The 16,478-nt window shown below is 50.7% G+C and overlaps 1 protein-coding gene across 1 annotated transcript in view; it reads left to right on the top strand.

Moving 5' to 3' along the window:
* Nucleotides 1-16,059, top strand: part of SLC6A13 (solute carrier family 6 member 13) — a 46,512-nt gene extending 30,453 nt beyond the window's left edge. The window contains 13 exon segments of the mRNA XM_053662054.1: nt 1,734-1,818; nt 2,489-2,621; nt 3,493-3,627; nt 9,396-9,492; nt 9,495-9,510; nt 10,364-10,494; nt 12,495-12,603; nt 12,931-13,072; nt 13,825-13,927; nt 14,399-14,436; nt 14,438-14,501; nt 15,462-15,631; nt 15,937-16,059. Of these exon segments, the coding sequence (XP_053518029.1) occupies nt 1,734-1,818; nt 2,489-2,621; nt 3,493-3,627; nt 9,396-9,492; nt 9,495-9,510; nt 10,364-10,494; nt 12,495-12,603; nt 12,931-13,072; nt 13,825-13,927; nt 14,399-14,436; nt 14,438-14,501; nt 15,462-15,631; nt 15,937-16,059 (1,346 nt within the window).
* The last annotated feature ends 419 nt before the right edge of the window (nt 16,060-16,478 follow it).

Raw genomic sequence — 16,478 nt, 5'->3', positions numbered from 1 at the left:
TAGTGGCCCAGGACTTCTGCTTCAGCCTGCCTCTAGGCTGATTGGGGTGGGGTTATCTCTGAGAGAATTACGAGGCAAATGCATTGCCAAGTCTTTTGCTTTGTGACATTTTGGACATTTCTCCTAGTGAGTCTGATTTTACTCCGACTCTAGCATCTTGAGTTGCTTAGGGCACCCTGTCTTGTCAACATGAAACACTTTTCTTGGTGTGCTGAAGCTTCAAGGAAAGTGCCATGTCTAGTGAAAAGAGTGCTCGACTGTCATTGTCATTCAACAGATATTGTTGAGCTCCAACTCTGCCAGGCTCTGTTCTAAGAACCTGGGATGTGGTAATACAGAAAAGCGAAGGTCCCTGCCTGCATGGAATTGTCATTCTAGTGACAGGAGAGAGAACAAAAACAAAAATAAATGAGTAGCAGGTGTCATGTTAGAAGAAAACATACGCTCTGGAGAAAAATAAAACAAGGAGGAGGTTTGGGGAGTTTTGGGGGGTATAATTTTAAATGGGTCATCAGTGAAGGCTTTGCTGAGAAGATGACACAAGTAATGCTGTGAAGGAGGGTAGGGAGTGAGCCCCTGAGACACCGGGAGACAGACACTGGGTAGAAGGGACACCCAGCCAAAGGCCCTAGGGACACCCAGAGCCTGTAGCACCCAGGGGCCAGCAAGGGGTCCAAGTGGCTGGAGCAGGTGAGTAAGGAGCAGGGGGAGGTGAGGCCAGAGGTGAATAGGGCCTGGGAGGTGATTATAGGGGTTTTGGCTTTTTCTGTCTTAGTGAGATGGGAAACTCATCGGAGAATTTTTCACTGGGGTGTGACACAGAACATGACTTAAATTTTAACCATATCACTCTGACTGCTGTGTGGAGAACTGGCTAGGGAGGCAAGAATAGAGAGTGGAAGCCTGTCGGGGTGACCGGAGATGATGGTGATCTGCACCTGGTGGTGGTGATGATGACGAGAAAGGTCTTCATATTTTAAAGATAGAGCATATGCGACTCACTGGACTGGATTCTAGCCCTCCTTCGCTTTGTCACTTATAAGCTAAGACAGGCCATTGCTAAGCAGGCTCGCTCTCTTGATGTATACAATGGGGAAAACTCTAGCTGTCCTAATATTTTTGAATAGTATTTTACCTATAGAATGTGAAAAACACTCTGAACACTCTTTGTAAAACTCCAAAGTCATGTTCAGGTAACTAAGAGCCACTACTTACTGAGTACTTTCCAGATGTGTTTGCACTTAATCCCCTATCAGTCCTACCAATGGACATTCTGTCCATCTCAGACATGGGGGTGTGAGGCTGAAAAACTCACTGGGAATAACTGGAGGGGCAGGATGCCAGGCAGAGTGTTCTTGCCCCCGTCCCTCTCCTCTTCAGCAACTTGGCTGCGGAACTTCCTTAGGAGGCTTCTTATCATTCCTCAGAGGTGGTGACTTTATATTTCCAGTTACCTGGAAATATTTGAATACTTTGAAGCAGATGGCATGCAGAGCATATTTCCTGATGCCATCTGATCGTGCTTTAATATGTCCTCAAACATTTAGAAACTGATGAATAAAAGCACATGGGAGAAGGTGACGTAGGTCTGTTGAGGCTGTGTGTTTAAGGATGTTTTGTGTAGACAACTTCAGCCCAGTCCCTTCCAGAAACCTTACTTCCATTTTGAAATTTCACACTAAGTACTGGCTAATAATTTTTCTCTTGCTTCCTTCTCTGGGACCCATGAGTAGAGCACTGTGCGGAGTTCCAGAGGATCAATGGCTCCCTGAATGTGACCTCTGAGAATGCTACCTCTCCTGTCATTGAGTTCTGGGAGTAAGTGAGGCCTGTTTTTTATCCCACTGTGGGCTGTGCACTGGAAAGAATGGTGCAGGGGCGGGTCCCTGCAGTGGTAACTCTCAGTGGATAACAAGAGAAGAATTTTTGTTGCCTTCTTTGGTGGCCCTGTCTCTGAAGGAGCTTTTTTTCAGTTGTGCCTGTATTTGTAGTTAGTACAGAACTGATTTCAGAGATGAGAATTTGGCAGCTCTCCCACCTTTCTTCACCATGTGCCCACCCACACGTTAGACAGTGCACATTCATGCGTGTCCACACACCTAACTACCCTCTTCAGCTACATGGACATTGTCTCTTATCTTACCTTCCCCCCAATACTGATCCTTGTCTAGGGCATGACTCCAAGTATCAAAATATCCTAAAACCCTGGTTGAGAAAATACGTGTTTGAACCTCTTTCTCTAGGATAAATTGGTACTCACCTCCCAGAGCAAACTTACCAGGGAACAATTTATATTTGCCTCACTTTACACCTACCCCTATCTCTGGGCAAAGGAGAGCCTCATGGGTTCAGGCAAAAAGAGCTGACAAACCTTTGGACAAGAACCTGCAGGAAGAGCTCTGCTGCCTGCAACATGACACTCGACACTCGGGCTATAAAATGGAGGCTGGCAGCAAGAGTGGAGTCCAGCTCAACCTTCTCTCCCTAGGAGGTGGGTCCTGCAGGTATCTGATGGCATCCAGCACCTGGGGGCCCTATGCTGGGAACTAGCTGTGTGCCTCTTGCTCGCCTGGGTCATCTGCTACTTCTGCATCTGGACGGGGGTCAAGTCCATGGGCAAGGTTCATGTTGGAGAGCTCCTGGCCCTCTCATCCCAGGACTCCCTGCTCTCACTGGGGGTACAGTTCCCTGGGAGTTCCCTAAGCTGTAGCCTAGTCAGTGGGAGAGAATGACCCAGCAAAGACTTCCTTGATTCTGTGCCTCTCCTGGGTTCAATCTCAAATTCTTCTAGTCTCTGGGGAAATTAAAAGGAAGAGAGAGAGTGGGAGAGGGAAAGAGAGACAGTGGACACCTCTAGAGGACATTGATCTTGGAATATACCACATATGTGGGCATATCGCAAAATGAACACAGTTCATAGCTCCCTAGTTTGTTCAACATTTTTGGGGGAAAAAAATTCTGTCAAGATCATCAGTCTCAAAATGATTCCTAGTCAATCTGAGAAGCTGGGGGGGCTCTGCCTAGAGTGTATGAGGTGTTAAGAGGGCATTCTGAGTTCTTCTGGACTGTTGCCTTGGAGGCCTCTGACAAGGCTTCCTTCCTAATTGGGCTGCCTGGTCACACTGAGCTTGTAAGCCCTGTGCAGACAGGGATCAAGTGTTGCAGGTCTTCGCGTACCCAACAACCCTTGCCATAATTCTAAACATGGCTGTAGGGAGAATGCCTAAGTCCATTCAGTCGCTCAACAAATATTTATTGCCTATGTGTCAGGGGAGGGTGAGCACTTTAGGCTGAGGGTTCACAGCACACGGGAGGCAGGACTGAACAGCAGCTAGGCTGTGAAGGCTGGAGCAGACAGGGAAGGAGGGGCAGGGGGAGATGCACTCCTGCGGCTTCTTCTGCAGGTGGGGAACTCCTGCCTCTGCCTCACTGCCGAGGGCCCCCTCCCTCCTGACTCACCAGTTTTTTATCTCTCATCTGGGCCTTGGCCACGTGGTGTACTTCACAGCCACATTTCCTTACCTCATGCTGGTGGTCCTATTAACTCAAGGGGTGACACTGCCGGGGGCAGCCCAAGGGATTCAGTTTTACCTGTACCCAAACTTCATACACCTGTGGGATCCCCAGGTAAGAAGCCACAGACAATGGCCTTCACGTGGCTTTGGAGGTGCTTGGGCTACAGGCCTTCCCTGTGCTCTTGTGCCATCCCTGAGGGAGTGTCTCAGACATCTGTTAGCCACAGTTTGCAGTCCCTTCCTGGCTCACAGCTGCCAGGAAAGCCAGGGGGCCCTGAGGCCTAGTAATATTTCTCAGGGGCAGTAAATTTGTCACTAACAGCCTTTATTCAGGGGCTGAACGCTTTTCACCACATCTACTCATGCCCTTTTGCATTTTTTCCCTGGCAATCTTATTTCACACCTAGCTTCTTCTCTATTTCTTAACTTTCCACCAGTCACCCTTTGGTCTGCCCCTCTGTCAGGAGGCCCATTCCTAGGCCCAGTTCTCCAGCTCCTGCCAGCACCAGCAGGGCTGGGTTGAGTTTCCTGCCAGTTGTCCAGAGGCCCCAGCCTCTTCCCACCCCTCAGCCAGCTTTTGGGTGGCCCTCGCAAGGAGCTGGCAGTGCTGCTTGCTGACTGGAGGGATTTGCAAGGCAGGGCTTGAGAGAAGAAGCTACTACCTTTGACAGGTTTCTTATCTTGTAGTTGGCAGCCGTTTTGAAAGCTGGCAAAGCCAGGAAGTGTCGAGGGATGGGAAGCATGGCTCAGCTCCCCATGGAGCCCCTAAGATGTGTTACCCAACCCCAGGCCCTGCCTCTGCCTTCCTTTGTGCTGGAGAAGGTTCTCTGTCTACCGCCAGGTGTCCTAAGGAGACAGAGGGTGGAAGGTGCCCACGACAGAGAAGATGAACAAGTGGATGGCTGTGCAAACATTTTAAAAAGTAAAGTACCAGCACAGTCACTGAAATTACTGAGATGGAGCAAGAGAAAATGGAATGGCTCACACGTCCATGGTCCCTCAGAGGCCAGGACTCAGCAGAGGTAATGGTTCCCCTTTGTGCCGAATTTGGGGCTATTTAGAAGCTCAATTATTCTCAGTCTCCCATCCTGAGATTCTACCAGGGCTGCCAAGGCTCCTGCCGTCAGAAACATCCTCCTGGAGTCAAGTAGCCTTGTGTCCTGGATGTGTCTCCATGATCTTCTGGTGGGACATGAGCTTATCCTTCTCCCCTCCCTTTGCTTAGATATAACAGTGAGACAGGTTGCTGGTGTGTCATCTCCACGTGGGGCACAGGGTTGTAGTCAGGCTTTGACGTCAAACTGCAGAGCCATAGTCATTGGAGCCAAAGGGCTCCAGAGGTCACCCAGTGTGAACTCCTCATTGCACAGATGTGCAAATGAGGCCCAAGGTCTCACAGCAAGTGGCAGGCCAAACAAAGGGTATTTTTATTTTGTGAACCATAAACCCTTTGGCTTATCTGGAACCAATAGGTTGTGGTGGAGAGGTAGCAAGCAGGAGTTGTGGGGCAGCAGAGATGAGGGAAGGCTCTGAAGGACAGGGATAGAGTTTGACTTGGCTGCCTCGTATAAAAGGGAGCACTGTGGTTCTGGAGCAGCAGGGCTGTGAACCAGTGTGTGGCTCAGCCACAAAGCCTGGAACGGTCAGGCTGTGGAGGGGGAGGGGGAGGGGCCTAGAGACGGGCAGGTAGGCTGAGAGACAAAAAGGAAAGAGGGTACAGTATTTCTGGAACTGATTTACGGCCTCTGTGATCAATGCCTTGTTTGTTCTGATCAGCGATTTATAGCTAACAACTAGTGAGTGCTTATGGTGTCCCTGGCACTAAGAGGTTTTACTTCGTCAGTTCAGCTAACCTCACAGCAGATCAGTGAGGTGTTCTTATGTTGTAGATAAGAAAAATAAGGCCTAGAGAACTTAAAGAATTTTCCATCCTCACACCTGTACCTGGAAGCCAGGTCTGGACAATGACAAATTCTGCACTTTATGATCTCTTAACGTCAAAGTCCCCACCTGTATGTATCCTCCAGCAAATATAAAGTTGGTGGTCCAGACAGCTTTCAACTCTGAGAGTTAATAAGGCCACAGTTCTGTGTCTGGGTTACTGCAGGGAATAAGACGTCTTTTAAACCCCCCTCCAGGATACTGACCTTCCAGCCATAGCCAGCTGTCTGCTGTGCAGAGAGTATGTCTTCCAAGTCCTCTGAGTCTGTGGTGAGGACAACTGTGTTTCAAGAGCCAGGCTTTTTTCCTGAGCTTTCCAGCTGCCTGTCTCATTAGCTGCCTGGTCCTAGTCCCATGCTGAAGAGAGACTTTTGTTGCTTGTGAGCAGAGCAACCCCTGCAAGGTGAGCTGCCCAGGCCAGAGCACTAACTGATGTAGTTGGCTAGCAAAATTTGTGCTAGCCAACACGAAGACCAAAGACATCTCTTTGGCAAAGACTCAGTGTGGGAGTGGGGAGCCTGACAGAGACAATGCTGGGTGATCTGGTTTCCTCTTCTTTTTTTGCCAGCCTTTCTGGGTACCAGGTGGCTTGCTGCCTGTGCTTGTGTCCCCTGGGCTTGTCTCTCACACACGGGGAACAGCCACGGGAGACTCAGGGCTCCGCCAACGCAGTGCGTGCTTTGTTCAGGTGCTCGGGTCTTTCCCTTTGCCTGTCCTGCTGTGCTTTGGCAGGTTGGTAAGGGCAGGGGTTGGGGGTGGGGTAACCAAAGAGCTTTTGTTGGGACTTTTAAATCTCTATGCTAAGCTATTCTAATGAAGGGTTTATTTAGGGAGGAGGTTGGCACGATCAGTGAGAATGAGTCTTTTAATTTAGATACTGTGTGTTGAAATCTGTGGGACATCATCATCACTGAGGGTTGCTTTTTAAAATAACTCAGAAACCAAAGGCAGCAATAGCTGACACACTGGTCATGTGCTTGTCATTTGCCTGGCACTCCACTCAGTGCATGACACAGTGTAAACTCCCACTGACCCAGGGAATCAGGGATTAGCCTCATTTTACAGATGAAGAAACTGAAGCTGAGACAACTGAAGAAATTTGCCCCAAACCATAAAACCAGCATGTGAGGGAGTTTGGGTTTCATCCTGAGTAGTCTTTTGGAGTCTGCTGTCTTAATCACCATGACATTCATTTTCCAAAGAATATGAATTATTTGAGAGTTTTAAGGGCTGTTTTTTAAATTTATCTAGAAGGTGGGATAGGGAACTAATATTTAGCTATGTGTTAGGCATTTTACATACATTATTTTATTTATTCTTATACCCCTTTTCCTGATGAGAAAAGTAAGGTTCAGAGAGGTTAAGTGACTTGCCTAAGATCACACAGCTAGTAATTAAGAGTTAGTAATTGACTCCACTTCATTTTGACTCCAAAGCCCAGGTTTTTTCCATTATACACTATGCCTTCCTAAATACGGAAAATGTAATAATCTTTGGGGTTGGACTCAGAGTTGAAAATGGCTTTTTTGGACCTTCTAGAACTCTGTGCCCCCAGAGAATATTTTTTGTCCACATTCCACCAAGTGTTTTCCACACTTGTCTTCTGCCCCAGCCAAACACACATTGGAGCTTCGTTCCAGAAATCAGGGTTCCTGGCGTGGGCAGGGTCTCCTGCTGTGAGAACAGGACCACTTGCTCTGCTGGTTCCTTCAGCCCTTCTGACCCTGTTCCCACCCGCTGATCCCAGCAGGCTTGTCAGGCAGCAGCTGTGCAGAGGAGAGCTGGCCTTGCCAAGCTCCCAGTGAGGGGGCTTCAGTCAGAGGCAACACATCTGACCCTGGTCCCCTGAACTCCCAGCCCCCCTGCTGGGTTTTTCTCTGCTCTTACTCCCCTCCCCTCCACTCCCGACTCAGTCTTAGTCTGGCCCCCTCAGGGTGAGGGAAACTGCCACATCACAATTTCCTTCCCAAGCCCAAAACTGTATAATCACAGGACTTGTGCACCCTTGCCAGCATGTGGGCACTCAACAGCTTCCCTGGTGGCGTGTAGGAGTGCAGTCCAGCTGCACCCTGTGTGCTGGCAGGCACGCAGAGCAAACATCGGGCTTGGGAGAGGACGCAGAGAGGCCCCAGGCAGATGAGCAGTGCTCCCGGACTCATATCTCTGACCCTGGAGCAAGTCCCCAGGGAGCAGGCTCAGATCTGCTTGAAACTCGCTGAGTGAGCAGGAAGGAAACAGAAGAGAGTGACCTTCAGACCAGAGGTCAGTGAGTTTTCCTGAGATGACCATCCTTACAGTAGTATCTGGGGCGAAGTTTTTGGAAGAAAAAATTATTTAAAACACTTCCTCGAGCTGTTGTGGCATCGCACCAAATTTTGTAAACGCCCCCATTCTTGCTGTAAGTTCTTTTCATTCCTACCCTATCCTTTTTTTGGAAATAAATTCTGATGACCCCTCCCTTTCCATTATAATTTCCCTCAAGTTTAAAAAAATCCCCAGGTGTTTCCGCTCTGCATGCTATTTCTCGCTGCCTGCCCTCTTCTGGGTGTGCCGTTTTCCTTGGTGGCAGCTTCTGCCTCATAGAATTCCTTGGGATGAAAGTCACGGTAAGCAGAGGGACAGGAGGCTGGAGACGTTCTGCCCCTTTCCTCTCTTCTTCCTCTCTGTTCCCATTCCTGCAGGCAGGGGAATATAACAAGAGCAGTGAGTTCCCCTGGCAGGCCTCTGACACCAGCTGGCAGGGCTCTCAGGCAGAAATCCACACCTGACTGTTCAGTAGGGTTGGCCAGGACGCTCTGAACACGATACAGATTTCTGGGTTCTCCTTTAGCTCTAAAGATTCAGTATCTCAACTGGGGCTGCTGGGGGAGGAATGCATGAGATTCTGATGTAGCCAGCTTGCCGGCTGTCCCTGGGGCCCACGGTAATGCTGAGCGGGGTGAGTGTGAGGGGAGACAGCAAGTGAGGCCGAGGGTGGTGGCGATGGTGAGGGAGGCCAGGACAGACAAGAGGGATGTAGGAGCTCTGGACAGCCCGAGCTGAGGCTTTGGTGTGTGGGAGGCATCGGGAGCCCAATATCGGTGAAAGGAAAGTGGGCACCTATGTGGGGGCTACTGGAGTGGCGCCAGGCAACAGACAGGAAACGGGGACACAGGAATGTTGGACAACGACTGCCTGTACCCAGAGCCTGGGGCTCCTTGTGGAGCTCCCATCCTCCAGAGGCAGGAGGCTCAGCATGGTCCGAAGCCCCGGGAACCCACTTCCTGCTGATCTGCAGGGTTGCTAGTCCTGTTTGCCTTGATGCTCTTTCTCTCCAGGATGTTATTCTAGCTGTTAAACCTAAATCATAACAGGCACAGCATGGGTCGGCAACTGAGATAATAACAGTAATAAGCATAGCCTATTTTAGCAGGAGAGCTCTTCCCCCCAAGGAGTACAAAGCCCTTTCCCGATGCATTTCTGACCCTCCTCTTGACTTTTTGCAAGTGGAGGATTACTCTTCCTGTTTTGGGACAGAGGATTGTGAGGCACGAGGAAAGCTACATGTGCTGATAGCACTGACAAGGATCCATAACCCTGGAGACCCTGCCTCTGGATTCCTTCCAAACTGGCAAACTGGTCTCACCACCAGGAGAGCCCAGGCCAGGAGAGAGTGGAGGCAGAACCCGGGCTTTGTTTCCTTGATAACGTGGGGCCAGGCCGGCTTGGTTCTAGAGCGTCCTATTTCTGCTCGCCCTCCTCCACCACGGGTCCTTTAGTTGTCTTCCTCGCACGCCTAATACGAGACCCCGTCCAGGGTCCCTGGGAGTAGTGCCCTCGGGGACGGCAGGGGGCTGCACATGCTGAGGGCAAGGTTCTTGCTGCAGCAAACCAGAGCCCAACTCCACCACGGGCCTACATGCCCCCACAGAACCCAGGTGCCTGGCTCCTGTGGTGCAGCTTTCCTGCCTTTTCCCTGTGTCTGTGTGGATGGACAGGGGCACCCAGATCTTCTTCTCCTTCACCATCTGCGTCAGCTGCCTCACAGCCCTAAGCAGTTCCACAACTGCTACAGGTGACTGGGAGCCTGAGCCACTAAGCACCTCTCCGAGCTGCCCTGGGCCTGCGGGGTCAGGGGTGAGGTGGAGGGAGCACGGCTCAGGGATTCGCCCACCCCGCCCTTCGCTCTGCTTGGGATATTCCAAGGCTACCAGTTGCTGGAAGGGGCCCACCACAGCACAGGCAAATGGGGGTGGGGGGAGGCAGGGGAATGGGGGGGGGGCGGCCTGGGCCCTGGGTAATGTAGAGTGATCGGCTCAGGAGTGTCAGCAAGCCTGGGGAGTAAGCAGCCATGTCATGTGGTTCGGCGGCCCGCCCTGTTTTGTCTGTTTGCCCATTTTCCTTCACCCCTCCCCTGCTGGTGTCCCCTCCCCACGGTTCCCTTGGCCTACTAGGTTCATATCAGAGAACTTAGGCCAATTTTAATGTTAGTCCAAAGTGTCATCTCATACCTTTTGGAATCAAATTTAGGTAACTAGGAATTATCGGTTGCTTGGGATTATCCAGGCCTACATCCTGGACATTAGCACGCCACGCCAAACTGTGTCCGAGCGATGGTGTCCCAAAGCTGTGGTGCTGATATGGCGGGAGCAGGGAGGATGTGTGGCAGTTTGTAATTTTTAGATAGTATTTCACTTCTTAAGAGCCTCATTCTTTTAGGAACAGTTTGATTTATTCCAAGTCTGGGCTAGTGGAGTCGGGGGGGCCGAACCATCCCTCAGTGCTCATCCTCACTCCGCCAGGCAGTGGCCTCTGACCTGTCTGCTGTGAGGGGCAGGGCTGCCCAGGGGCTGCCCTGGGCTCCAGATCGTGGGCGGAGACACTGCAGCCCTTCCTGACCTGTTTCCACCTCCCCCCCACCCCCGTAGGGACTGCATTGTCCTCTACTTCCTCAACAGTGGCACCAGCTTTGTGGCCAGATTTGCCATCTTGTCCATCCTGGGCTTCATGTCCCAAGAGCAGGGGGTGCCCATCTCCAAGGTGGCCAAGTCAGGAGAGTGTTGGGGTGGCCCAAGAGTGTGGATTCTATGAGCTTCCAACCTTCACCAACCAGCTTCCAGTGGTCTTTCTACTGTCGCCTTCACTCTAGGGGAGTTACTTTCAGTGGGAAGTTTTCTTCCCACCCCAATATTCTTAGGCCGCCGGTGTTATCAGGTTCATGTTTCCCCCTCCAGAAATAGTTTAGGCATATATGAGAAAAAAACACACACCTGTATAGACATACATATTCATTATACACAGGTACATATTTCTGTTTCTTATCCCCTTTAAAAAAAAAGATTTTATTTATTTACAGACAGAGGGGAAGGGAACGAGAAAGAGAGGGAGAGAAACATCAATGTGTGGTTGCCTCTCGCACACTGCTACTGGGGACCTGGCCCACAACCCAGGCCTGTGCCCTGACTGGGAATCGAACTGCAACCCTTTGGTTCACAGGCCAGCACTCAGTCCACTGAGCCACACCATCCAGGGCTCTTACTCCCTTTTTGAAGACCAATTGAAGTACAGTATATAACATAATATATATACTGTTCTGTACCTTGACTTGTTTTGTTCACTTTATTGTTTTTTAAGTTTTATTTATTTATTTTTAGAGAGAGGGCAAGGGAGGGGAAACAAGAAGTTGACAAACATCAATGTGTGAGAGAAACATTGATTGGTTGCCTCTCTCATGCCCTCAGCCAGGGACCCGGCCGACCACCCGGGCGTGTGCCCTCATAGGGAATCTAAACTGGCGGCCTTTGGGATGCAGGATGATGCCCAGCCTACTGAGCCACACCAGTCAGGGCATTTTGCTCACTGTAATATGTATCTCAGAGATAAGTTTATATTGGCTCATAGAGTTTCCTCCTTTTTTAAGTGAGTGCTTTTCTACCATGCAATCTTGTTGCTTCCTTTAACTACAATCAGGGACTGGTGTCATCTCTAGGTAAGCTGTGTTTCTCTTGCTTTTCTCCTGTTCTCACAGACCATCCACTTGTACTCTGTAGCAAGGCAATTTTTTATCGTAGCATTCACAAGCTGACCCTTGCTATGCAGAGTGCCAAGCACTGGGCAGCTGGCATCACTGACTCATTAAAAGTGATACTATTTCACTTTTATTAAGCACTTACTATATGCCAGGTACTGTGCAGAGCATTCTGCCTGTATCATACGATGGACAACTGTGAAGCAGGTGCTGGTCCCATCCACACCTCACCAGTGTGGGGAGTATGGCTTTAAGAGGTAAAGGACTGTTGAAGGTCTCAGGGTCACACCTTTTTTTCTTTTTTCAAAGGGAGCTTCATATGACTGAACCCAGGTGCTGGCATGTGAATCTGTTCCTGCTATTTTAAGCCAGCTGTGAGGAACATTAATTTATTTGAGAGACTGAGTATCAGAGATATTCTGAAATTAATGCCAGAATAGGCATTCTGGCATTCATACATTGTAGGGTGACAAGAAGGGCCCCAGGGCAGAGGTGGCCAACTGGCAGCCCCAGGCACCACCCAGTCTTGGGGGTATTTTCTTCGGAACCATCTCCTCTGTAGAAACCACACAGAACTCACGGTTGGTGGAGAAGCATGCTGGTGCCAGTCAGGCCCTACCACTCCCCCACTCTGCCCTGGGCCCGCTGCACAAAAATACGCAAGGGTCCCTGAGTTCTTTTTCAGTTTGAAACCTCTGGTTTGGGGCAATAGATCTGGAGAGTGAGATTGGAAGATTTGGAGTACAACTTAGAGAAATGTGGGTGATATAACCCTTTCTGTGTTCCAAGGCCCTTTATACACACAGCCTGTAGGTTCTGTTCCTGCCAATGAGAAAACTGTGGGTAGTGTCCTGGAAATTCGAGATCAGGAAGAGGTTTGGGTGGCTTCTCCTGGGTGAGGATGGTGGTGTGATAGGAACTTTGGGGTGGAGTTTCTCTACCTCAACTTGCTCCACAGCACCACGCTGGGGGTGCATGTGGCCTGCAGTGAGGCCGGGCACTGGGTTGTGCTCCTCTGCTTTCTGCTGCAGGCCCCGGCCTGGCTTTCATTGCCTACCCCCAGGCAGTGGCGATGCTGCCTTTCTCGACTCTCCGGGCCTGCTTCTTCTTCTTCATGATAACCCTCCTGGGACTGGATAGCCAGATATCAAGAGGCGGCCACTCAGAGGCTGAGAGATGAGTGGGTGTGTGGGGGCTGGGGGAGGGGGAGCCATGGGTGTGAGGTTTAGCTCGATGCCCTGATGGACCTTAAAACAACTGGGAACCAGGGGAATGTCAGGCATGAATGCCCTTCCAGGAACCACAAGGAGCTTTGGAGGATGGGTTCAGACCTAACTGGGCAAGGACAGCACTGGGGGGCTTTAGACAGGGAGCCTGGCAGGGCCGAGCCCAGGAGCAGCAGGCCAGAGCTGGCTGGTGGGGCTGATTCTGGGAGCTCTCCTCCCTCCAACCCTTTTGTCCTGTCATTCAGTACGTGTGTGTAGAGAGCCTAGTGACGGCGCTGGTGGACATGTACCCCTGGGTGTTCTGTAAGAAGAACCGAAGGGAGGCCCTCATTCTTGGAGTGCCTGTCGTCTCCTTCTTTGTTGGGCTAGTCATGGTCACGGAGGTGAGGGTCTGGGAGGCTCAAAGGTGAGGACTGAGTTAGGAGGCAGAATGAGGTGGATAGCTGCCACCTGTCAGATGGAGCAGGCTGCTGTAGCTTTGGGGCACTGGGGCCAGCTCCTGTCCCAACTGCAGGAAGTACAAAGAAGGCAAGTGCCTCCCCTGGCCTTTGGGAATTGACCACCTACTTCTGGGGCTGGGTGAGGGGTAACTCATCTCCATGTTAAACTAAGAGGTATGGAAAGGATGGTCTCTGGGCAAGAAAAACTGCCTCTCCAGCAAGATCTCGTAATTTTTCAGGCAGCTGCACCACATTCCAGGGATAAACTTCAAAGGGAGAAGGAAAGCCCTGGGGATGGGTGATGTTCTGTGTGATGGTCTCAAAGGGGAAGGTGGTGGTTGGGGCTTGTCATCTTGGTGACACAATAGCAATGACAGTCCTAGCCGCATCTTGGCAAAAAAAAAAGTACATATTATATCTTGGATTTCTGTGTCATCCTCTAAATGTTCTCAGGGACAATCCAATCATCACTGGCTATTTCATCTATCATCCATCCAGAAACAATAAAAAAATAGTTATTGCCTCCTATCTGCCTAGTGCCTTATAACTTACAAACTACCTTCTATTCTAATATCTGTCTGTGGTAATCCCACCAACTCTGTTCTACTCCCTGAGGGTGTGAAGCTGGCCAGCAAGCAGGTAAATGTGTCTGTGTTCTCTGGATAAAGTTCTGTTTTTTATTTCTTCCCCCGCAGGGCGGTATGTATGTGTTTCATCTCTTTGACTACTATGCAGCCAGCGGCATGTGCTTCCTGTTTGTTGCCATCTTCGAGTCTCTCTGTGTGGCTTGGGTCTATGGTGAGTGACTCTCCTGAACCTCGTTACTCACCTCGGTCCCAGGGCCCTTAGACAAAAGAGAGACATCTACTGCTCACACCCAACTTTTCTTGGGACTTCTCCCTTACCCAGCTTCAAAAATCTCAAGAATCCGAAATTGCTGCCATTGGAAGAGCCCTCTAGAGGTTGCCTCACCTACCCTCCCGGCCATGGCTGCACCTCAACCACCGCAGCATGTCCTGTCCTATCTAAGCCTTTTCACTCATAACAGCCTTCATAATCAGAAAGGCAGTGCCTCTGCTGCCCTCTGGCATCGACACTCCTGCATCCCAGGGAAGAGCTTTCTTCCAGCTGAGATCTGTAAAGACAACCATGATATCTTCTGCTCATGGGAGCCTTGCCCAGCCCGGTCTGTGTGGGCCCCATCCAGATACTTTGGGTGCTAAAGGATGTCTTTTGTCTCTTTTCCTTCTTTCCTTCTCTTCGTGGTAGGAGCCGGGCACTTGTATGACAACATTGAAGATATGATTTGATAACAGGCCTTGGCCTCTTATCAAATATTGTTGGCTCTTCTTCACACCGGCTGTGTGCACAGTAAGACAACCTTCTGGGAGGGAAGCCAGGTGAAGGGGTAGAGAGATAGTGGAGCAGGAGGATAGGTAGGCTGTTAGCCCGAGAAGGGACTTCTCTGTGGGCATTGAAAGTCATTTAGATTTTCATTCATCTTCCTGTTGGATTCTAAAAAATAACAGCAAGGTAGATTTTTCCTTTCCATTTCACAGAAAGATAGACTGAGGTTGGAGCTGTCAAGAGTGTTTGACCAGCACTGCAGTGTGAGCCTGCTGTTACAGGCGGGACTGGAAACCAGGTGCATGGGACCACTCGTAATGACACTGTTAACTACCACAGTAATAACAGCAACCGTTTTACAAAGTGCTTTATACTTTTAACCCATTTAATCCTCTTAAGGACTTCACAAAGTAAAAATTACTATTGTATTTATTTCACAGATGAAACTGAAGCCAAAGGGGTTTAGCAATTTATCCAAGGTAGAGAGAATGGGGGTCCAGATTCAAGCCTTGGCCACTTGGCTCCAGAGCTGGACCCAGAGCACGTTGTGAAGCTTCCTCTGGCTTTTCTGTTTGAGTCTGAGGTCCCCCTGAGCACCCGCAACATGCAGGCTGAAAGTGAGGCCTAACCTCTGCCACTGAGGTATTTGTGCCCTCACCTGATGATGCTGACGACTTAAAGACTTAACTGAAAGCACCAGCAGGTACACTGTCGTGTCTTAATTAGGAGCCAACCATGTGTAGAGGATCTCATGGGCCTGGGGCCCGGGAGCCCAGGGAGGGACAGGGTAGGTGCCCTGGAAACACCTACTGGGGTGTGTGTGGACTTTGAGGAGAATGTGAAGGAGATTGAAAGCTGATTGGCCTAGATGAGACTGAAAGAAAATCTAGGCTTGGAGTGTGATCTCTGCCAGCTCCCCCAGAGGGCGCTGAGGGCACAGGGACCCTGCTTCCCAGCCCCTTTCTTTTCTGCTCTCGTCCTCATACCACCTTCCTGTTCTCCCTGGTCCAGTACACCCCGCTGACCTACAACAAGAAGTACACGTACCCTTGGTGGGGGGATGCCCTGGGCTGGCTCCTGGCGCTGTCCTCCATGGTCTGCATTCCTATCTGGAGCTTCTACAAACTCAGCGCTCTCAAGGGCTCCTTCAGAGAGGTAGGGAGTTAGTGGAGAGCAACCCTAGGGGGTGATGGTAGATGGCTGCCTGCCTGGGAGGCAGCCGGTGCACAGGAGGCAGTGACCCTGGTGTGGGGGTCAGGGAGGGACAGAGTGAGTGCTGAAAAGTCTCCAAAGGAGACTGGATGCCTCCAAGACAATGGTTTGGATTGGAGGACTGGCACCTGGATGGTGTGACGGTGTCTGGGGAGATGGGCAGACATTGGTGGTGAGGGCACTGGCAGGCATGCCCCACCCCCACCCCCAACTCTGCCTCATGGAAGCCCCCTCAACTCTCCTTCCAGAGACTTCGCCAGCTTGTGTGCCCAGCTGAGGAACTGGCCCAGTGGAGCCAAGCAGGACCCTCTGTCCCTGCCTCACCCAAGACATCACTTCTCAGACTCGTAGAACTAGAGTCCCACTGCTAGGAGGGTGGACCCTTGGACAGTGCCTATGGGGCTGGTCTGGGGACAGCTGCACAAAAGGAGGGCGGGAGCAGTCCCTTTGTGCTTTTTCTGTCTCCCACCTGGGGTAGATTATTAGATAAAGGGGGTATTCTGGAACCACCTGCTCAGCTGGGCGCCTCCCACTCCAACTTCCCTGCCCTAGCAGTGGCTGAGCAGGTGTGGAATGTCAGTATCCACAGCATCACCTTTGAGAGGGGCCAAGGAAGTTGGGTGAGGGCTGGTGGGTGGGCTGAGAGGTCTGTTTGGCTTCTGCCCCTTTTACCCTTCATTCCATTAAATCAAAGTTCTTCCTGCTTACTGCGAGCAGCTTTGCCTGGTTCCTGCCCCTCTACCTTGCTGCCTTCGCCCTTCCGTCACTTTAGAGTTGAGGCTTTAGGAGA

Source organism: Artibeus jamaicensis, unplaced genomic scaffold (genome assembly GCF_021234435.1).
Source record: "Artibeus jamaicensis isolate MK-2021 breed Jamaican fruit bat unplaced genomic scaffold, CSHL_Jam_final contig_1028, whole genome shotgun sequence".
Classification (NCBI taxonomy): domain Eukaryota; kingdom Metazoa; phylum Chordata; class Mammalia; order Chiroptera; family Phyllostomidae; genus Artibeus; species Artibeus jamaicensis.
The sequence above is the reverse complement of the archived record's forward strand: the minus strand, read 5'-3'. Positions and strand labels throughout refer to the sequence as shown.